Raw genomic sequence first — 24154 nt, 5'->3', positions numbered from 1 at the left:
ACGTGCATGTACATGCAAGGAAATGGAGAGGAAAGCACTTTGAACATATGCTTACTTCCCAAAAATAGCATTTTTTTTAGGCTTCTTGTGTGTGTGTTTTTTTTTAACTTTGGAGCCAGCAGGAGGAGAACAGTGTTATAAAGTCCACACTCACAGTGGCACAGTCAGCTACAATACTGCAGAGAGCAGCCAGGCTGAAAGCGATGACAGTGCCTCTCAGTGTGAGTTGCTCCTCCTCCGGTTATTGACAGGTGACGCAGCTATTTACAGTGAAGGCTCCTTCAATGGCTTGTTCCACTATGTGACCTTCAATGGAGCCATGGCAGACTGAAACTCAGCACCAGCATGCTTCTTTAACACTATCCATGATACTTATGTGCATAGTAGATCCAACTATTACAATCCCACATTGTGCACAGAATTAAAATGTATTTATTAATGACAAATAATAGGTTCTTTCATCAAGTTTACTAAAATGATCACATTCAAAAGTATTTTTATTATTATTCTTTATTCATTCAAATCTCATTGAGATTTAAATCTGTTTTTAAAGACACACCTGGCAAAGAGCGGAGACGAAGTTTCAGCAAATACACAAAGAAAAAGCTAAGTCCAGTCCAGACAGGTGAACACAAAAAGCAAACATTATTACAAGAGTGGTAATAAAAGCAGTCAAACTGGCCCAAAGAGCTCACACTTCTCACACTTTTTTAAATGGACTTAAACTCCCCCATCATGAGTCTGATAATCAGTTGTGCAGTCTGAACTTCTTATGTAGATTACTGCAGCACAAAGGGGACAGGATATTTTAAAATGTCTATTCACAACTCCATTCTGACCCTGGAGACAAACATTTGTATAATATTGTGAAAGCGTAGACTGGTTGTGGTTTTTACATATACAGACACATGGCTTTTTTCTGGCTTTATTAGATAGGTGCAGTGAAGAGTTACAGGAAAGCAGAGTAAGGGGAAGACATGTGGCAAAGTGCTGCGGGTCAGATTTGATCCCAGGCCAGGTGCTCTCAGCCATATGGCATATGGTCACCTGCTCATCTCAGTGACCTAAACTGGTGCCCTCGACCAGACATTTTTAGATTAAAAAACAATTATATACAGAGATGGGGATATTCAGAAATGAGCACTTAGCAGCAGCATACAGAGAACAGTGATGTACATCATTTTCGCAACTAGTGATAAAACATAAAGCACAATAACAAACAGTATACAGCCTCTTTAGGTGCTGCCCTGGTATGTTTAAAAGGAGCAGATCACAGTAATGCAAAAAGGGAAGGAAAGGGAAAAGAAAATGAAACAAAGTAAGTTTAATGAGACTGAACAACATCTAAGACTGCCTCAAGAAATTCAAGTGTTTGTACTAATCAAGTAGATGAACAATAGATAACTGTGTCATCTGCATAAAACGAGAATTCGAAAGAAACCTAGATTTTACCCTTGGTTTCTTTTCTTACCTACAAGTTACCTACTACGTTATGAAACCAGACAGGCCTGACTGTCTGGAATGTATTTGCTCACTCTGCACTTTGATTTTGTGCCAAGAATTAGACAAGACAAGGAACCTTTTTTGTATAGTGCAGCCACGTGAAACAGGCATACATCATTCACTTCTAAGAATTTCTCTACAAGGACATAATAACTAGATAATGATCTAATAAAAAAAATCTCTGAAATTATTTAAATAATCCAAATATCAATACTTTGGTCTCATTTGTCCAAAAGGCATACCACATGAATTGTGGCAGGCTTTTTTAACCAAACTCTCAGCAACAAATTCCTTTGTTGTCATATTAAAAATAAATGTATTATACTGCATAAAAACTTGATTAAATAGAAAACAATAATGCAGACATAAAAATACGGCCCATATTTGCAGTGTAACGGAGCAAAAAAAAGTATTAACGTGCTCTCAATATGACCCCTGATAGACAACATCACAGAAAATCCGACTACAATGTAAAAGATTTAGTAAGCGCTTTTAAAACTAAAGCAGTGAAGATGACATGTTATCTGCTTACTTACTGCAATAAAACCCAAGTGAAAGCAGTGTGACTTTTTCAACTTGCAGGCTGTTTTGTAAGCAAAACTGATTTCATAAGTTCTGGGAAGTACCTCGTAACACAGGTAGGGCACGAGGAGGTTTGACTGTACTTCCTTGTGCTAAAGTATCCACAACCCAGTTGAGGACAGTTGAGTATTGCTCCATCTGAGAAGAAAGAGCAGAATATCAGAATATCATAAAAGTCCAGAATAGAATAGTTATTCTTAAATCTAAATGAAAACCAAGTGAGAAAAGGATGACTTATTTTTTATTGATATCAATAATGAATAATGGCAGATATATATGTGTTCAAGCTTTCGGTTTATTGCATGTCTTGTCTTTGTGTCTATAACAAAACACAAAAAAAGATTGAAATAATCTGTTTAATTTCAGTATTTATATCAAATAAATATTATGTAGTCCCATTTGAGCATTAACATAAAGTATTGTTTTAATAATTGGAAAGCTCAGAGAGTAAAAATGTTTTTGTGCTTAAAGGTGTTTTGTCTCCTACTGGAGAAAATCATCTTGAATAAGGAAACTGCATCATCAAAGACACACATGAGGGCAGCAAAGCCTAGCTTAGCTTAGTTCAAAGACAGATGAAATAGAGACAGCTTGCCTGGCTCCATCTAGTGACCAAAATCCAACTACCAACTAAAACTAAAACTCACCTTTCATTTCTACAAGACCACAATTTGTCACTTTCTAACACTCTAATTAATGTGCAACCAAAACTATTGGCTGTTTTTTTCTCCAAAATATTAAATATGCATTACTTACCATCACCCACATTATCTCTGACCTCAGCCAGCAAACAACTTTGCATAAACCCAACTTAAACTGCCTTTCTGCTTTATAGTAGGTGTTTTCCCCCATGTTCCATCTTTCTGTCATTATACTCCCTAATCTCTATATAAAATACTTTGACTGTGCAGACATGCTCTTTCACAGCATTTCTACATATGTATGAGGAATGAGTCAAAGGGTATTAAATGACAAAGTCAGAGCTTCAGAAAAATGCTTCTGTTTTACCTGAGCCTGTAGTCTGTGTTCAAACTCTTTGCTTTCAGTCAGACGTTTAAGCACATCATCTACCCTATATCAAAAAAATAAACATTCTTCAGAATGATGGAGTCACAATTTCATTTTGCTGCTACAGTGGAGCAGGATGCTTTGCTCACTTTGCAGACATCCGTTTGAGCCTTTCTGAGTCGCTGCTTTTCTGGATCTTGTTTCGAGCAGTCAGGAAGTCTTCCTTCTGAATCGTTTCCCATGTTGATAATCTGTTCGCTGCCTTTGCTTCCAAGTCTAACACTGATAGAAAAGACAAAGGTTTGAATTGATTACCTTTCAACTCACTGTTTGTTTACATCGGTGCTAAGCTGAGGTCAGTTTGCAAATAAACAAAGAGCCCATTCTCATTTAGACAGTGCAATTTTTAGTGAGTAACTTAGTGATAACATGGCAGCAACTGATCAAAAAACCCCATAAAAACTCATTTGTGAACAACAACAACTGGAAGATATTTAACAAAGTATCCAATTCCAATTCAACTGTGGCTTTCTCACCTGTTACACTTATTATTTCAATATAATAAAGCAATAGCTTTATTAAATTAATAAATTTATTGTATTATTGTGAACTAAGACTCCTGATCCAATACTGACCAAAGTGGTGGATCTTTACAGAGGGCACTTTGTGGATGATCCTCTTGATAAAGACTTTGATGTGTGAGAGGATAATGAAAGGCGGAGCCAAAGAAGGACGGGAGTGATACTCGACAATCAGGTTGTAACGCTGGAACTTCCAGTAGGTGTCACTGTCTTCCTGCACTTCAGAGAAAGTGTAGCTGTGTGGATACAAGCAGATCAGAGCCACTGAGTCAAGTCAAACCATTCACAGTTTGTGAATGCAGTCAGAGAAACATAATGACAGACTGGTTCTTTACCTAAACATGGCAATGACTAGGTTGATGAGCAGGATGTTGGTGACCAGGAGATATACGACTAGCAGAATCACTACCAGCCAGTTACTATCCTGATTTCTACACGGCTCTTCACCGCTCTCAATCAAAGTCACATTGTCTGTGCAGTTTAGTACCCGTCCCACTGTCACAAAATAGAGATAAAAGGAGAAAGGTTAAAATAAGGGTTACAATAATAAAAAAATAACTAAATTTCTAATTGCTGTGATGAATTTTAAAAACCTGCAGTAGAAAAAAGCAGCATTTTAAAACTGATTTCAGTGTAATAACAATTTTCTTATTTTCATGCAAATTGCACAAACACTTGTACCATCCATCTCTTCCTCGATGGAAGAGCCGTATCCAAAGATGTGCAAGTATGGCATGTAGAAAACTCTCAGAAAAATGCGATTTGGATTTGGATCATAGTTGTAGATCAGAGCCTGATTGGCAACTCCGTACGCCAAGACCCACACGCCCAGGAAGAAGAGGAAGAAGAAGACATCCTTCATCTAAACAAGAGGAGGAAATTGTCATGTTGTTGCTCACATTGTATTATTAGACACATATTCCTGGTATAATTCCAACTGATGGTAACTTTCTCACCATATTTCCTACAATGATGAGTTTTGGTCCCAGCTGCTTGTGAATGGCAAAAATGTGAATGAGGCGAAGTGTGAAGACCATGTAGTCCAAACACAGGACATCTCGGCCAAATTCATGTGACCGGTGAAACATCCTGAAACACAAGCACAGCATCACTGAATCAGTGAGGCAGCAGCACCACCTGGTGGCAAACCTGTAAATTAACCAGTAACATTTGGTTGTTAACTGAGGAAATGTTTTAAATTTAAGTGACTAAAAACTAAGTATTAAAAAAATTATTTGAGACACACTTAAGAAGCCAAACAAGTACCACAAAACGAATACTGTGATTTCTTAAATGTTACAATCATGCAATGACAAACTAAACTGTATGTAGTGTTGTGAAAAGTTTTTGATGAGCAATCTAAGATTAAGATATCATTTTTATATCTTGTCCATACCTGCAAATCAGTCCGACAATGAACAGGCTGATGGCAGTGAGATCACATTTATTCCACACATCCTGAATGTAGAGTCTGAAACTTTGACTCCAGGTCGTCCCCAAAAACAGCGTCTTGAAGAAGATGAAAAAAAATAAACTTAACAGATCGTCAGAAAACAAAAACTACAATAATAAAAACTATCAACATACTTTAGTATGATAATAGTTTTTATATACCTGCCTATACATGCACCTTGAAGCGTATTAATTTTGTTTATTTATTTTTGTGTCCATCTTCAATTTAATGCTTGTGAGACGACAGCATGTTAACCACTGTGTTCCAATGACACACATATTGTCTCTTTCTACTATGTGCAATTAAAAAGAAAAGATTTCAATTAAGTGCATATTGCTGCATTCAGTTGTTCACTTCACATTATATACAGTTAAACATTTTGGCGAACAAAGTTCTAAGTAAGATGTCTCTCTTCACTCACCTGTCGGATCTCCTCACAAACGAGGGTGAATACCCAGAAGTACAACACACACTCAGTGGCAGCTGGACCTGAGGGGGGTGGGGGCTTGAAATCCACCAACAGCACGTAGGCGAAAAGCAAGAGAAACAGGAAGTACATCAGGACGTTGCCCAGAAATGAGGTGACCGGTGCAAACCAGAACTGACGCCAGCGTGACACTGTGAATGGACTTTGTGGCAGTCGTTGGGGTACGCCTGTATCAAAGATTATAAACATAGATAAGCAGGTGACTAAAAATGACAGCATATGGAGCAAGAATCAGATGACTCTTTGAACAGGACTCACCTTTAATGGCATCACTCTTTTGACCTTCGGAGTCAACTTCACTGAGATATTAAAAAAAACATTTTAAAGTAAATTAGTAGACTAATGCAAATAAATAACAAACTGATGTTTTACAGATTAATACTGTAGAGTGCAGGTAGAAATATTACTGCTGCTTGATGTCAGAGAAAGAGAAGACAGTGTTCCCATAGTGACTGTCAGTGTCCTGATCCAGCTCATCCTCAAAAAGCATCCTCTCTTCCTCTTGCTGATCGTATTGATTCCTGCGGGGAAAAAAGTGGCAAATGTTTAAAAAAATATTAAAAAATAATTTACAAACCTTAAATTAAAAATTTTACCTGAAAGAGATGAGGTTGGTGTAGCAGAGGATGGGGCAGAAGAACACGAGCAGAAGCTTCCAGATCTCTGTGTTCCTCTTCATATCACCCCACCAGATCTGGGACAACAGAGACTGGAAGAGCACAGAAAAGCAGTCCTTATCCATCAACAGCAGCTCACCGGCTCAACATGAAGTGTTGTGTTATTTTACAAATATCATGCTATATTTCCTTTGTAAAATTCATCTGATTCATCTTTGAAATCATGACAACAACATGAATTAAAGATAAGACACACCTGTACACCATCATTACTGAAGAAACGCCGAGCATCAGAGCTCACACCCATCTGAAGACAGGTGCTGTGACCCCAGACAGGAGACTTTCTAATCAGCAGGCTGAAAGAGCGGTTTTCATCACTGCGATAGCAAGAGCTGAAAATATCTGAGGTAAAGTAGACACAAGACACATGACAAAGAGTTAGATAGGTTTGTTATTATTGTGTTACATAAGCTTTTAAAAGGAAAAATCAAAGGGCTCTTTGTGAAATGGTTTTGAAATATCTAATTATTATAACATCAACAGTAGCAGACAGTTGTAGTTATTGTCTCACCATGAGCCAGGTTCTCAAACTTCTGGGCCAGTTCTTTCATGGAGAGTTTGGTTTCAGTCTCATCCTCCCGTTTGGACAGTTCTCTGAGTATCTTACAGCCACCAAGAGCACTCAGGACTGCCTCACCTGCCTGGAAAGCAAGCAATTATATATTTTCTGATTGTTTTTCTTAGAGGAACACTTTGAAAACTCATTAGATTTCAATAGGGAAAAACTCATATCTGTATTGATTTGGACTGAGTAATGTGTTAGGAATGAAAGGACGCCAAAATGTTTGATGGAAATTAAAATTATTAACTGAATTTAAAGAAAATGTGTCCAGGGAGACAGGATCCTAGGTTAGCATGGGGACCACTCAGTGGTATCAATTCCTTCATCCTCCAGTAACTGCCAGTTTATAATCACCATATTATCCACTGCACCAGCATAACATCTGATAATGAGTCCAAGGATATCATCCCAATACCTAAAGGTAGTAGGGCTGTCACGATTAGTCAACTAGTCATGATTACGGCGACTATCAAAATCGTTGACGACTTATTAAATAGTCGATGCATCGTTTGAAGCTTTGCAAGATCCTGAAAGACGCAGGAATAAGTAGGATTCAAGAGTGTAAGCTGCCGTTACACCCCAAAGAAGAAGAAGAAGCAGTCCCCAAGATCGTAGCTGTGTCCAAATTCAGGGTCCGCATCCTTCGGAGGCCGCATTTGTAGGCCGATTACGTTACAGCATCGCGATGAAGGCTGTCCAAATTCAAAGATGCTTCCAAATGCGGCCGAAAAATGCGTCCTTCATTTCCCCAGATTTGAAAGTGTCACTACCCGATCTGTAGCGGAAGGGAATCAGGTCAGGTGTATCCTTCATGGCCCAGCATATCCCAGAATTCATAGCGCGGCCTAGTTTCCAACAATGGCGACAGCTACTTAGTTTAAATATTACTCTAATTATTCTTTCTGGATCACAAAATAAACTTTTAAGATATTTTCAGTTTATTAAGACAACACATATTTGCAAAAGCGCTCTGACGTTTTCGGAGACGTCTGTTACCCACCAGCTTGATAGCTAGCCGGGGTTCAAGGCTCACTAGAGCCGGTGAGAACAGCGAACTCTTGGCAAATCATTTTCAGACCCCCGCGATCTTTGGCTACTCAGGTTAAACATGATATAGAAGTCACTTAGATAATTTAAAAATGTTATTGTTTGGCTTTTTTCAGTGTTTTATTTGTTCCTGAGTAAATCGGTTTGGCTGAGATTAGTTAAGTTATAGTTTTCACACAGCTGAATAAACATCAAACAGAGAACTGATTAAACAGAAGTATGGGATGGTCGCAAATTTACTCCAATGTCCTGTTATATTTTAGGGAGCAAAGAGCAGACGGCTGAGTTTATTAAACGCCACCAAGAGAATCTGCAAATTTCATTAAAATTTCATAAACTATCAACTTGTCTTTGTTTTTAGTCAGCACATACCTTAAAAACTTCAAGCTGTAAGCTAATGATAGTTATATAAGAGCAGATGCATGCTGGTGCACTAAGCTGTACGTTTCACGTCCAATGGATGATGATCTGATTAGTCGACTAATCGCAAAAATAATCGGTGACTAGTCGACTATCAAAATAATCATTTGTGGCAGTCCTAAAAGGTAGTAAGTGCAGTAAGTGCTGAATATATCAACTATCGACGATGGCTCAGATCGTTTTTACAAGGGCGATTTATTTATTTACTTGCCCATGAGTAAGTTTGCTAATAATGATGGAGCTAATGGAAGCTGTCAACAGAAAAATATAATAATAATAGCGCTGTTTTAAAAGCCCCCTCTTTCATCTGCGAGCAAATGCACCTTCCTTAGTGTGCGCCCCAATTCAGAGATTCATTTACCCAAACACATAACCGAAAGAAAGGCAGTAGCCTATGTTCAGAAAAAGAAAAAAAAAACATATGCAAGTTAGTTGTATTTGAGTCCTTTGCTCACACTATGTCTGCACAAGCGGCACATCGCTTTGGTTACATCATTAGGTTTACTTCTTTCTTCCGGTGTCAAGCCAAAGAAATCCCAAATTGGCGACTTTATATTTTTTTTAGCAATTAGTTCACCCATGTTTGGACTTTTTCTGTGTTGTAAGCACGCAAATCAGTCTATGCATGATTACATTGCTCCGCCCATCAAAAAGTCTGTGCATGCGCGAATATAATTCACACTGTCGATTATTTGATTGACAATTGTAGGTTGGAAATTTTTTACATAACGCCCAACCCTACTGCCTAGCCTGTAGAGGTTTGTGCATCCCTCCATAAATATGACTCCTTAGACCACCTGCTCTCATCTGTGAAAAGCAGGGCACCAGTGGTATTCTATGGCAAAAGCCAAATTGCCAACCAAGAGTGCAGGGGCCACTGGAGTATGTTGGAGCCACCCTCATGAAGTTTGTGGTCAGCTGGAGGTCATTTAGGGCCCCAAAACAGCCTCAAAGCATAATGTTTCCTCCTCTCTGCTCAACTGTGGTTATTAGTGGTGCAACGGATCAAAAATCTCACGGTTCTGATCGGATCACGGTTTTAAGTCACGGATCGGATCAATTTTTGGATCAGCAAAAATAGAAAAAAAAAGACAAAAATTTGACTCGCCATTTACTTACTCAAGTACTTTTTGTCTATTAAAAAACGTTCAACAGAAGACTCATTCCACGCACTTATATAAAAACAAATTAAGGTGCAATATGGACATTGTGGACCATGCTGGGCATCCTCTCCATCCTCTGCACACGGACATAAACAACCAGAGGAGTCTGTTCAGTGAGAGGTTGCTTCTCCCAAAGTCAAGGACCAGCAGACTTAAAAAGTCCTTTGTCCCACACACCATTAAACTGTTTAACTCCTCGCTGGAGGGGAGAGAGAGGGGAAACGGGGACAAAGGAGGGGGGGAACAAGTAAGCTGTAGTGTCTTTTCACTGTGCAATAGTTTTTGTTAATATCCAACGGTGTAATAGACTCACAATACTTGAAATGTGCCACACCCTTGTATTCTTATTCCTATTTATTCTATTTATCCATTTTGTATACTCTGTATTTATATATTTGTATATATGGTATATTTCTGCTCACATTCTGCAACTTCTGTCGGTGCTGTGCTACTGGAAACTGAATTTCCCGAAGGAACCCACCCGAGGGATAAATAAAGGTTCATCTAATCTAATGTCTATACAGCCACCCCTGTAATCTACAGGGGTGGCTGTAGCTCAGGTGGCAGAGCAGGTCAGCCACTAATCAGAAGGTCGGTGGTTCGATCCCAGGCTGCCTCCTGGCTGCGTGCCAAATATCCTTGGGCAAGATACTAACTCCGTGTTTGCCTACTGGTAGTGGTCAGTGGTGGCGCCAGTGTCCGGCAGCCTCGCCTCTGTCAGTGCGCCCCAGGACAGCTGTGGCTACAATTTAGCTTGCAATCGCCAGTGTGTGAATGTGTGTGTGAATGACTGAATGTAGTGTGAAGCGCTTTGGGGTCCTTAGGGACTAGAAAAGCGCTATACAAATGCAGGCCATTTACCAATGTAATCTATAGGGCAGTACAGGGATTTGTATCTACCACTCCGCTGTGATATAACAAGCGGTCACGGTCACGTGGCTTTCCGTTGCCCTGGAGGTCCACCCATTAGTAGTTAGGGCAACAGAAGATGCCTGGGACAGTTCATCCATAACTTTAAACTTTTCCTGCTCATACATGCTTGGAACGATCTTGTCACACTGAAGTGGACGCGCAATGGGATATCATAGCGTGGCTCAAGCACGTTCATCACAGTTTAAATCCCTTGTTTTGCACAACAGAATACGGCCTCCCATCTGCAGCTAAACACCCCAATAGCTTTTGTAATAGCTTTAGCCCGGTCGGATTGGGCAGCAAAGGGCTGCTTAAATGCTAGCGCTAGCGCTGGCCATAACTACTGATTGACAGACCCACCACACCACCATACACATACTTTTTTTTTCTTTTTCAAATCTTCGGATCACGTGCGTACCGAACCATGGAGTGGGATCGGTTCGGATTTCGGATCAATCCGTTGCACCACTAGTAGTTATGGTGTTCTTTGGGCAATGAACAGCATTTTTCTTCCTCGAAACAAAGCTCAAATCAGATGGCTTTTGATTTTATCTGACCGCAGCACTTTCTTCCAAGCCTTCTCTGAATCATTTAGATGTTCCCTTTTAAATTAATATAGGTCTATACAGCACCTTATTGAGCTGGAACCTTCCAGGTGCTGCAAGAGTTCAATCCATAATAGCCTAGCATCTTTTCAATAGTGTTATTGGTGATTGTAATCCCAACTGGCTTCACATTATTAACAAGCTCCTCCTGTGTAGTTTTAGGCTTTTCATGATCATCTTCAACCCATAGAGTAGATTTTGCATGGAGCCATACCAAGGACAGATTACAGTCATTTTGTTTCTTTCTTTTTAAAAAAAAAAAAAATAATGGCACCAACAGCTGTTACTATCCAGTCTTTAAGTCTGACATCATTAGCCGTGCCTGGTCCCAAACTCTGTTGCAGGTCCCTAAGTCCAACGATCACTGCGGCATCACTGAGAGTTAAAAACTGTCTAAATCCTTTCATCTTTAATAGGATGATCAGTGTTGCTGCTTTACCAGGTGTAACAATTAAGTTAGAGTTAGAAGTTAGCTCACTAGTTTCCATCTAAATATAATATACCAGGTTCTGACTGAGGGATTTCTGAAACAAATTAAGACGTACAGCTCTGTTATCATTTCCGACATAAATGAAGACAGGAAAGTAAACACCAGTGACATTTGTAGGGTTACTGAAGTTTGGCTAGCTATATATAATGATGTGCTACGTGAACGCTAGTGACACAGCTATGTTAGTATAATATAAACAGTGAAGTTGGAGAATGAACGCTAACTTTGTTCCACTCAATAAAAGTTAACGTTAGGGTTCCCGAAGGTTCGGGACAAACTTTATTTTATTACTGCTAATAATTTTAAAGCTCAGTTTTTAAAACCTTAAGATGTAATTACAGCCCAGCCCATGCAGCAGTATATTGATAACTAACTTGTGGATGGATTAGCTCAGTTGTTCTCCTGCCTGAAGTTTGGTCCATTTACAGCATCCTGCCATGTGATTGCATTTGTCCCTAGCCATCGTGAACCCTCACGTTAACTTTTATCGAGTGGAAAAAAGTTAGCGTTCTTCCTCCAGCTTCACTGGGTTTATGTTATGCTAACATAGCTGTGTCTAAGTCAGAACATGGTACAGTATATCATGTTTAGGTGGAAACTAGCGAGCTAACCTCCTGCTAATTGCTAACTCCGTTAAATTGAATAATTTCTGCTTTCATGGATGTCTGAATGTTAAACTTAACTGTTAAAGCAGCAACACTGATCATTCTATTAAACATGAAAGAATTTAGACAGTTTTTAATTCTCAGTGATGCTGCAGTGTTCGTTTGACTTTGGGACCTGAAGCGGAGTTTGAACCCAGATTATTCCACGAGGCTCCAGACTACGGTAGCCGTAATGTTCCGACAATCCATTAAGCGGTGCAGCTTCGTAGCACCAAAGTCACACTAAAACATTTTTGCCAGATTTTTGAGCACCGTGTGCCACATAAAATTGGTTCAAGGTCAGTAAGAACAACCAGAATTCATACATAAGGCGCAGTGGATTACAGGGCACACTATCGATTTTTGAGAAAATTAAGGGATTGTAAGTGCGCCTTTTAGCCCAAAAATGCGGCACCCTAAAAAGTAAAGACTGTTAATTTTTTTGGGAAGTGAGCAAATTTACAACTTCAGCAGGGGGCTCAAAAATTATCTCCCCCCCCCCCCCCCCCCCCCCAAGTAAATTACTTCTTGAAGTTTGTCTCAGAGCCTATACCATCTCCCAGAAGAAAAGGGCCATCTCACTGCGGTTCTGCAGTACAGCCCAGAGGAAGAGTGAAGCCCAGGGATGGGGGCAACGCTGCTGGTGATATTTGGAACCTCCATGCAGAACCTTAGTGGCACGCTGGGATGAATAAAAAAAAGAATAAAAATACCTATTATCAGGTCAAATGTAAAAGAGAGATACTGTCACTACAAGTACACTGCCTGCTTATTCTAAAAAGTTCAGAATACCTTCATGGCTGTCCTTTTGAATGAAGATGACTGTAAGCCTAAAGCTTTATAGTAGAAAGGCTGGCAGGCATCACCCATTAAGTGTTTCAGGACCCCTGACACCTGAGGAAACAGGTGGATGGAACAGTAAGCACAAGGATATGTTTTTGGAATTGTTTCACATTCTTTCTGGATCTGCTTGAGCATAACCTCGTATTAGATTAGAAAACTCACCTCAAACAGGGTAAACTCCCTCCTTGGTCTGCTCTGATTGTTATCTGCTGCCACTTTTGAGGATGAATTCTGTTGTTCTGATGGTGAGTGACGCTCCGCCATTGCCAGCCGCTCTGCTAGGCAGCGCTGTAGCAGCTGATATAGTAAGCTCCCATCTGGCACAGAGCGATAGAGGCTTTCCAGCTTTCCATAGGTTAAGTAGTCCACAATGTTCAAACCATTTTCAGTGAAAAGCCGAACAAACTGGGGCTTGTCATTGATCAGCGCATCTGTCATTGAGTCTTCCAAATCTTCGTACTGTTTAATTGGAGGAAGGAGATCATGTTTTAAGGCAGGTCAATATTTATAATGCCAAATAATCACATTTAAACTGACTTATCTGTCAAACTTGATATTACACATCTGTTCCCCTCCTCACCTTCCACTGGATGTCGCCATTGAAGAGTTCACTCTTGGCAATGTCAACCCTGTTCCACGTTACTGCTAACTTCAGCTCATCACTATAAGGGTTTGCCTCAACTAATGCGCGCTGCTTACTTGCTAAAAAAGACAAATACAAAAAAATTTAATTAAGGATAAAAAGGGGTTGCAGCTGTTATGATGTATAATTATGGTCTACTTATACATACCTCCCACAAGTGTTTTAAGCAGGACTGTGTCAAAGTCATTTGGACTCTCATGCTCTCCGTGGTACACCGTAATCAAACCTCTATTCTGGTAAATTCTAAAAGCCTGGAAAAGGAAACAGGAATGTTGGAAAACAGTTGCAAGATGACAGGGACAAGATGTAGGAGATGAAGTACATTCCACAGATGTTATAGCACCTGCTTGAAAGCATCTCTCATGTCAGTCAGTTTTATGCAGTCTCTGTAACTTTTCTGGCTAATGATTTCAAAGCAGAGCAGAGCAAAAAAAACAAACAAACAAAAAAATCTAACCATAAATAACTAACACACATGCCAAAATGGGTTACCTCCAGAGTTCAGCATCTGGAGAGTGAAACGGTAGAGATTTCTTCATGTGTGATAATGCTGCCTGCCCATTGCAACTTTTGACCAGACTTTAGGACTAGGATTTATTATACTTTTTATGCTATTTTGGCAAGCTGTGAGCTTGTGGAGATTTTGCTTCTTCAGTTGGCAAACAGTTCTGGATTTTTTAAATACAGGTTTTGATATTTATTCTATTTTTGTATTCCTCCCTGGTCATACTGGGGTATGATTTTATTGTTTTTATTCATGTTTGATTGAAAGCAAACAATTTTTAGAACTTTTATAAAAACAAGATTTTCTTGATGCTCTAAACCCATTCAGAAGAGTCTTTTTGCTCCACTTTGACCACAGTTCCTTTATTTTCACCTATGATGTCACTTTTTTGATTCACATTCAACAATAATAGATTTATCTATTTTCAGCACAACTATACTTACACTATTGCAATTTAGATTAAGGTTATACAATTATTGACATCATTATATAGGAGCTGCTTGGTAAGTGGCTCAGTTCTGTTATTACCTCTGGTAGTGGATCAGGAAACAGAGCTGCAAAATGCAAAACTGCCTGTTTCTACTTAATAACATATAAATAACCTATTAAAACTAACTTCCAGACATGTGGTCATTACCTGGCAATATATCTGGTAGTTTCTGGATAATAAGCAGAAAACAGAGCTGCAAAATGCAAAGCTGTCTGTTTTTATTTAATAACACATTAATAACATAAAGCTAATGTAAAGAAGTGTAATAATTACCTGTCAATATTGCTGGTAGCTGCCTGTTTCTATTTAATAACATATTAAATGCAGGATTCATACGTCTTTTTTTCCAGGGTCAAATTCAAGGTCTTTTTAAGCACTTTCAAAGTCCATTTTCAAGTTTTTCCAGCACATTACCAAAAACATGTTTCACTTCGCATCACCTCAGTAAGACCATGTGAAAATAAAAAGAAATCACCCTGGGTTGACTTAAACACCTTTATTCCTCCTTTGTTAAAACAGGTTGACTAATATGAATGCAGTGTATAAACTCAAAACACACATTTCACTTAAAAATTAAGATGTGCAAATGTAAACAAATCAACTTGTTAGAGATATTCACCTACTGTTGAAAAAAACAAAACAAGAACACCACAAAAATAATACACAGCAAGCCCAAATTATTAACTCTTCTTATCAGATATTGATGCTTCTTTCTTATGTGAAACATTTATATACAAAAACACATACATGTGTCTCATGTCTCAGTGGCTGATAGTCATCTTCAGGCCTCAGCGTGAGCTTGAAGCCATTTACAATGTTTATGGTGTTTATTGTGTAGGTGCTCACAATAAACAGATTTTGAATGAAAGCCGGGGAACTTCGGTAGCACAAAAAATGTGTCTATTCTTTGTGCCCAAATGGATGATATTACCATTATTTCCCCCTAGGTGTTGCCAAAGGCACCGAGTTAATACCTGAAAAAGCTGCACCAATACACAGAGATATAAACAATATTCTATTTACTTGGTGATAACTTCGCTTTTGAGCCTTAAGTTGGCTAGTTATGTATCGGGCTAATGTTTAAAGCTTTGTCTTGAGGGAAGTAACTCCATACTAAGTAATGTTAGCTAAGTTCACACTATATTCCATAAATCACCATGTCATAACTAAATGCTATATTAGCGCTGCAGTATTGCATCACACTCAGTGCATTTCAATCATTTCACCAGCGAGTTTGATAGCTAGCAAAATAATAAAAATAATTTTAAAAATTAACATGTGTAACGTACACGTAGTCGAAAATTGCTTACAAGGACTCGGCTATCATGTGACTCGAGAATGCAAACTCAACCATTGTCGTTTTCCATCAAATATTCGTTAAAACGACAACCTCCAGGCATGTTAATTTTACTCATTCTATTTCTCTATCTGATAAGAAAACTATTCAGGTACAGCAAAATACAGTTACACTTTCAAGCAATTTTAAGCACCACATCTGAAATTCAAGCACTTTCAAACCCTGAAAAGACAATATTAAAATTCAAGCATTGTAAAGCTTTCAAGCACCCGAATGAACCCTGTAATAGCCAGTTAATAACCTTTTAAAACAACCTTAAGAATAGTAATGACTACCAGGAAATACCTGTGGCAGTTTCTATGTAATAAGCGGCATTTTAATACCATGGTCATATGAATACATTAGATTTGCAGAAGAGTTTAGAAGACCCTCTTTCACGGCACAGTTATTTATTATGTTCATTATGCTTTCATGTAAATTTCAGGGAACTATTACTCAACTGTAACCACAGTTGCTACCATGATATTACTTGGATATTAAGTGGTTATTACTTATAATATATGTAATAGTTATTAACGAGGTGTAATAAAAGGGGCTACCGAAAATCTTTACTCCAACTCTTGCAAAGTAAAAGCCTCAGCACTCACCTGTTCAACTAGTTTGTCGGTTTGTACTTCCGAAGGAAAATGCTTCTTAAACCGTTCTGCCACTCTGTCTTTAAGATCCACGCTGGGACCCGCCTCACTGTTGCCTTCACCAGAGGACGGCACAGCTGGAGCTGAAGACAGGTTCTCCAAGATATCACTCAGGAAATCAGCCAAGCCTCCTGAGCCAGCCAGAACCAGCCAGGGGATGGAGTTTTTCAGAGAGAGATCCATTCTCTGACAGGCGTTACAAAAACCACGAACGAAATATTTACACAATTTGAATATCAAGTCGCAACATGTTTTGTGATTATCAGTCAACATATAAAGCAGAGACTGTACCTTTAGCATGTCTGCATCCCCTGATATCAGCATACAAACAACAGGGATGTCAATGCTGCCACTTCCTTTAAAAAGATACAACAATTTTTAACACGTTCCAATCTTGGTAAAATGTTTTTACTAACTTAATGAGAGTGGCACAGCAACTAACAAAGATACAGATGGCGCACCCTGTGATTTTTTTTTTTACTTGATTAAACATTGGCAACACAGTGGTTAGCAATGTTGCGTTAAAGTAAGAAGGTCCTGTGTTTGAATCCACCATTTGACTAGGACCTTCTTATGTGGCATTTGTATGTTTGCATGGGTTCTCTCTAGGTGCTCCAGTTTCCTTTCACAGTCCAAAGACATGCAGTTAGTGGGGTTAGGACTAACTGGTGATTCGAAATTGCCCAAAAGTGTGAATGTGAGTCCAAATTGTTCTCTTTGTGCTAGCCCTGCCCTTGTGACAGACTGGTGACCTGTACAGGGTGTACCTGTTACGCCCTGTACAGTAACTAGGATAGGCTCATAAATGGTCAACCACTGTCAAAATAAGTATTATAATTCTTAAAATAATATTTTATTTTATAGTGCCATCTCTCACCTAATATGCCTGTGCGCTGGTGGGAAATGTATTCCTCCAGTCTGGCTCTGAAACTCCTCTCTCCTCCTCTGCGGCCCACACTCCCATCATCCACCAGCAGGAAGGCCTGGTAGTTGTTGTCCAGTGAGCAGGAGTCCTGTGATATGTTTTGGACATAGTACCTTGCAGGAAAGCTTCCCTGCAAAGGAAGGAAACCAGTTATTCCAGTGTTTCTTCCTGGCCTTGATCAGTTTCCACGGTGTCTTAAAGGCCTGAAACTTGCACATCCTTTTGGTGTGTTTTTATTGGAGATGCAAAGTTTGGTCCCAAGATTATCCAGATGAATCACAATTAGCATACATTTACCTGACCTTGAGCACTCAAAGATTAGGTCCACATAGTCTTATTAATTTGAAATTAGTGCCCATGAAATATAAGCATTATATGATTATGGACAGCTAATATTAAAACATTCAAAAAAATAAATATAATCAAATCTTTAAGCAAGATTTACAGTAAAAGATTGTATAGTAAAAGTTAACAAGATATTCTTAATGCTTTGAGAAATGTGTAAACTGTACTACCTGAGGGTTGACCAGCTGCTCTCGTTTTTCCACTACGCCCCACGGAGCAATGCCCAACGCTACCACCTTATTGAGAGAGACTGAAGATGCCGCAGCTGCATGATCTCTCACTGCCTGTCCAACACACCGACCAAGCCTTTCGCGCAGACCTGTAGTTAATATCCATGCACCTGGGTGGAACAGATTAAAAATTGGTGTGAGAAAGCATTAGTCACTGCTTGGATTTGGGGTCAAAGATATAATAAAGAGAAGTTATTCTGATAGTGGTAAGTCCTTTCATCATTTCCTCCTTCAGCTGGTTCCTCTAGTTTAAGTAACAAATGGGGGACAGAATGAAAAGCACTGGCTAGGTCCAGGAAGAAGACATGGAGGTCTTTTCCTTCCCTTTTAGCAGACTGGGTTTGATGCTATACGATCAGACCTGGTCTATGTGTGTTCTAATCATCCCCCAGACCCTGGTATACCGGCCTTCTGCACTGACATGTCAGTCAGACTGTTGAGAATGTTTGAGGCATCTTTTCCCTTGGATATCATCACACCCCCTACACATTGCAATGTTTTTGGGAGGATTCACTTTGTTCAGACCAGTTTCATTTGTTTTCAGAGAAATTTTTTTACATAGCAACCATGGACGTCCATTGGAGGTGACCGATGTTTTCTTTTTTCTTGGCCGGTTTGTCCTAAACTTTGTGCTCGATAAGAGTAGATCAGATGACCCTATCTAGTTTCTTCTCCACTGTTATTCTGAGTTTTCCCACAATTTTGGTCAGGTCTGCGCTGACTGATGCCCGTTCTTTCTTATTACAGGATTTTGGCCACTCCACTTGGTGTTGGTAATCTTGGATGCTCTTTTCCAAAGTTAAATTCTGCTGCTGAGTTTCATTTGTATTATTTGACCATGTCAGGTAAAGATCAGGACCTGGCCTTGTTTATTTCAAAAACTTCAACCACCTTTTACGTATTTTGAGGCTTGATGTTGATATATCCTTATTCCGTAAACATAAGCATGTTTGAACTACAGCAGAAGTTGTTAGCATGGCGACTGATCTTCTGAGACTACATTTTTTCACACTCAAACCACCATGAGTATGTTCAAGAAAGACCTGGCAGCATCATTTGTTAGATAGATATGTCTACTGTTTTGAGAGAGGGACTGACAGCGTTAATTTTTATTAAACCTGCCACTGTGCTAGTATTCATGGCCCTGCATCTGAAGTCTCTGATTGTGTTGTTCTGAACTCTATTGTAAATGTTTAAAACATAGAACAACAAGAGGCAAAATAAAAACATGAACCATCATTCAAAACAAAACAAAAAAAAAAAACAAGCTCATAATTCTCCTTTATTGGCTTCTCTTCATTGGCTTCCTATTAAATCCAGTTGTTGTGATTTGGCACCATCTAAATGAAATTGAACTGAATAGTTCGTACTTCAATATATGACTATATCAAGACAGCCTATATAGTTTTATAGTCTTAAAAATAAAGGAAGTCCACTTAAGACACATTTTTAGATTTTTTTTTTTTTTTTTTAAATGTCATTGAGAAAATTATGACAGCTTCTGCTAAGCAAACAGCGCACACATATTCTAGACACACGGTGAACATCACACATGAGTTTGTCAGGAAGACTGTCATAGCAGCATTTGATGTGATGATTTTCATCTATCCTTGCCTAAAGTTTTTACCTGTTCTTTGTGACGCTTTCACCAGTCCCTGTCTGAGGATCTCCCGCACCCAGGTCTTTATCTGTGTCCTGCTATTTCCACCCACAACAGAAACAACCAGGTTGGGTGGAGGAAGACCCCAGTGGGTTGTCAATATGTTGTACACAAAAAAAGGCTCAGTGCTCCATGACAGACGCAGGAACTAAGTTTAGAGATTTGACAGATTCAGAGGAACAAGCACATGTCAGCAATGCACAGGATTTAAGAAGTAATGAAAGTAATAAAAGTAATGAACAAAGGATGCTCAAATAAATATGACATCTGATCAGTACAGATTTTGTTTGCTCATTTGCACACCACAACTCAGGGTTTGTCTGGATATTTATTTCAATCACCTTTACAGGCATTGCTTTTTAGAACATGCAAACATATTCAAATACTTTAAGGCTCTAGAGCAGGGGTGGCCAACTCCAGGCATCGAGAGCCGGTGACCTGCAGGTTTTAGATGTGACCTTGATCCAACACAGCTGATTTAACTTACTAAATTATCTCCTCAACACTTCTTGAAGTTCTTCAGAGGCCTGCTAATGATCTAATCATTTGATTCAGGTGTGTTGACCCAGGGTGCTATCTAAAACAGGACACTGGCTCTCGAGGCCTGGAGTTGCCCACCCCTGCTCTAGAGATATAGAATTGTGCAAAAAAAAGAAAAAGAAAAAGAAATCCACCCACATAGCTGTGCCTCTTGCTGGCCCCTGCAAATTGCACCTCTCCAAATGCATCAGTTGGTTGTTCAGAGGAGTGCTGCACACTTTCCCAGTGGTTCACAATTGCAGCGCTGAAATAGTCTCCAAGAGCCACAGAGGCATGGTCATTTCTCGCAGCCCCACACTGACACAATGCACCATTACTGAGAGAGGTAGAGGGATAAAAACATCACTGTGAGAACTGACTCAAAATACAGACATGTCACTATCAAAAGACAGAGGTCACAGTACCTGACAGAATCTTCTACAAAGGTGCTGCACACTCTTTTTTTGATGGTTTTGGGGATCCAACTCTGAAAGCAGTTTTTTTAACAGTGATCAATAATGGTCAGGGAATTAGGGATCATTGACCCTTGATGCTCACTCATCAATAAAAACAAATATCTATCTACATCTATATCTATCTGTGCTATGACAGAGATTAAGAAAAACTGTAAAGCTGGGTTTAACTCCCACCAGTTGCACGCTTGCACAGATGTTGCATGACAGGTTTTTCCAAGACGTTTGGCAGTGGGTCACTGCCGTTACTTGGAACTTCAAGCGGAGAAACTTCCAAGTATAGTTTTAACTTCAACTCAATAAAAAAGAAAAAACAACCTTAACCCTTTAACCCATGTATCATACAGGGCACCTGGACTTATTTGGTAATTTTGTCTGTAAAATGGTCACAAATCATACTATAAGTGAATGTTTTTCGGTTCACAATAACCTCAGCTTTCAATATATATTATAATATAATATATACAGAAATATATATATACATACATATAATAAAATGATCAGTGTAGTTGCTGTACGAGGTGTAACAATTAGGTCTAACATCCAGGCATCCTTGATAACAGAATTTATGAAATTTAACGGAGTTCAAAGTTAGCTCGCTAGTTTCAATCTAAAGATGATATACCACGTTCTGACTGAGGGATTTCTAAAAAATTAAAACGTACAGCTCAGCTATAGCTTTTGACATAAATAAAGACAAAAAACTAAACAGTAGCGCCGTTTGTAGAGTTATTGAAGTTGGGCTACCGATGCACGCTTTTTTCCCCAAGTACCATCTCTTGGCGTCTGGGCGCAATCGGTCGCGATACAGCCCTTTGTCTTTTGCGCTGATTTTAAGCATGGTTCTGACAGTCCTGCTTCCAACACAATTTGTTTTGATTTGTGGCCTTCTGTCATGGCGTCGCGATCCCACAATGCACTGCGGCGTGACGTCAACTCCAAAGCCCTAAATAATAATGTGCTTGTCAAAAAAGTTCAACCAGTGGCTGCAAAGGGACTTGTCTTTGAAAGGTAGAGTGTTAATTACTAAAGCTGAAGGGATATCCCGATTAACATATGCTGCTCTCTCCTTACATCTGGATAAGAAAATTAGTAAGGATATTGACCATATGCTCTTTAATTTTATATGGAAAAACCGTACGCATTATATTAGAAAAACTGTTGTGATGAATAAGTACGAATCAGGTGGGCTTAACGTCTTAGACTTTTCTACTTTAAATAACACTTTCAAAATTAATTGGGCTAAACATTTTCTTAAAAACCCTACCTCTATCTGGAACTTTATACCATATCATATTTTCTCTCGTTTTGGTGGCTTTAATTTTATTTTAAATTGTAATTACAATGGTGAGAAACTCCCTGTAAAGCTTTCATCCTTCCATAAGCAGGTCCTCTTAGCGTGGACCCTCATTTATAAACACAACTTCTCACCTCACAAATACCTTATCTGGAACAACAGAGATATTTTATATAACAATAAATCACTTTTCCTGGAAACTTGGATCCAAAATGGGATCCTATTGGTGGCTCAGCTGGTTAGTAAAGAGGGACAACTACTTACTTATGACGATTTTATTACACTATATAATTTTCCAATCAGTGTTCAGGAATTCTCAATGGTGCTTGGTGCCATACCCTCAGGGACTTTAATGTTATATAAAAACACTGACAGCTCGATCTCTACCTCAGTCACTCTCTCTGATCCAGCTGAGTCACCAATAGGAAAAATCTGCTTTTCACAGGAACTTGGTAACAGCAATAAGAGAATACGTAGTTTATTCCAAGAAGATATCGTCTCTTTCCCATATATAATATATCTTATTGGAACCGATTTGTTCCAGATATCAAGTGGAAGACACTCTGGATGGTCCCCCATAAATATTTGATTGTAAATAAGGTGAAAGAAGTATCATTTAAAATTCTACATAAATGTTATCCAGCCAGTCACTACATGGTAAAATTTAAAAGGGACATAAATACTAATTGTACTTTCTGTGGGGATCATCCAGAAACTGTGACACATCTCTTTTGGTACTGTTCTTTTACACAGAGATTCTGGAAGGAATTTAGCAGGTCTGTTATTGTCCATATTTTAAGGGAGTTTTCTTTACGATGGGAAAATGTTTTGTTCTGTTTCTTTAAGTTCCCCAAGAAGTATGATAAATGTTTTTTTATGATAAATTTGTTAATACTTTTAGCTAAATTTTTTATCCATAAATGTAAGTTTACTAACAAAACACCATATTTCTGTCATTATTTTAAGGATGTGGAAATGTACATACAATCAATATCAGACTCCACCAACAAAAAGGCTCTCAAAACAATATATGTATGTGAATTTTTGCGTGTATTCTTATAATTGTTATCTTTTTCTTTTACCCTTGGCTTTTTGTGTTCATGTTCTGTTGTTTTGTATACTTTATCTGTTTGTATGTTGTATACTCATTGTTTGTTAAATAAAGTTTTTAAAAAAATAAATAAAATAATGTGCTTGTCACTACCCGATCGGTACCCCGCATGCGCAAATCTTACGTCACTTCCTCTCTTTGCCAACATTGCGACATTCAATGGTTAGCATGATATAAACACATTAGCACAGCAAAGCTGTAGATGAACGCTAACTTTTTTCCACTCGACAAAAGTTAACCCGACGGTTACCAATGGCAGGGGACAAATGCAATTGCATGGCAGGAGCCTGTAAACGGATCAAACTTAAGTCTGGAGAACAACTAAGATAACCCATCCACAATACGAGGTTACACATTCATTTACTGCTGAATGGGCTGGGCTGTAGGTAGATCGTAAGGTTTTAAAAACTGAGCTGAAAATGTAAAATGGGTTGGCAGCCGTGGTAAATGGGTTAAGGTAACTGTGAATTTTTTGTTGGTCGATTTTGAGGTAATTTTTTTTGCTAACATGCCACCATGATATCACAACAACAGCTGGAACGATTTTAAGGAAAGCTGACCCACCTGGCTCTTCTTGTTTTCACAGGTATTGTCTGTGTTGTCACCTCCTCCCCCTTCTCTACCTCCTTCTTCTGGTCCTGTGTTTTTCATGTTTCCTGTTCTGTCATTCTCAGTGAGAAATTTGTGCAGAAGAACTAAAACATTTTCTTTCTGACCATTGCCCCACTATTGAAACCCTATCCCCTGCCTGCAGTCTCTCAGTGTGCACAAAGAAAACTAGGTGCAGCCAGCACACAGGCAAGGGTGTGGTTACACAGATATATTCCCTCCTAACTATGAAAACAGGAAGAGCCAGTCAGTAGAACAAACTCCACAGCCTTGGAGTCTGAGCTGGGTCTGAGCTGCAATATTTTTTGCAATACTTCCTCATCCCCTTATCACTCAGTGGTGTCTGATGGGGTGAAAGGGAATACCTTCAGTAACAGA

At 39.0% G+C, this 24154-nt stretch overlaps 1 protein-coding gene across 1 annotated transcript; it reads right to left on the bottom strand.

Annotated features, from left to right (window-relative positions):
- Positions 1–479: 479 nt before the first annotated feature.
- Positions 480–23917, bottom strand: LOC146703007 (transient receptor potential cation channel subfamily M member 4-like). The gene is made up of 27 exons (XM_085466086.1): positions 23732–23917; positions 20712–20773; positions 20446–20623; positions 19735–19915; positions 18048–18217; positions 17485–17662; positions 16899–16963; positions 16560–16793; positions 13769–13871; positions 13558–13679; positions 13140–13436; positions 12927–13028; positions 12688–12816; positions 6803–6932; positions 6488–6633; positions 6211–6323; positions 6022–6135; positions 5873–5913; positions 5549–5781; positions 5071–5183; positions 4631–4763; positions 4356–4536; positions 4010–4169; positions 3729–3910; positions 3243–3375; positions 3094–3157; positions 480–2223 (listed from the first exon to the last, which is right to left on the bottom strand). The coding sequence occupies exons 1-27, from the start codon at positions 23816–23818 to the stop codon at positions 2110–2112; spliced, it is 3765 nt and encodes a 1254-aa protein (XP_085322212.1). The 5' UTR covers positions 23819–23917; the 3' UTR covers positions 480–2109.
- Between the last annotated feature and the right edge of the window lie 237 nt (positions 23918–24154).

Source organism: Copadichromis virginalis, linkage group LG8 (assembly GCF_057382275.1).
Source record: "Copadichromis virginalis isolate Kocher_CV1m ecotype Utaka linkage group LG8, C_Virginalis_male_GT1.1, whole genome shotgun sequence".
NCBI lineage: Eukaryota > Metazoa > Chordata > Actinopteri > Cichliformes > Cichlidae > Copadichromis > Copadichromis virginalis.
This window is presented reverse-complemented; position numbering and strand designations above follow the sequence as displayed.

Excerpts from the sequence above, each read along its gene's own strand:
- LOC146703007 (XM_085466086.1), bottom strand. The coding sequence starts at position 23,818 with ATGAAAAACACAGGACCAGAAGAAGGAGGTAGAGAAGGGGGAGGAGGT. Across the intron at positions 19,916-20,445 it reads CCAGCAAGAGGCACAGCTAT|TTCCTGCGTCTGTCATGGAG; the intron begins GTGGGTGGATTT and ends CTCTAAACTTAG. Across the intron at positions 4,537-4,630 it reads TCATCATTGTAGGAAATATG|ATGAAGGATGTCTTCTTCTT; the intron begins GTGAGAAAGTTA and ends CCTCTTGTTTAG.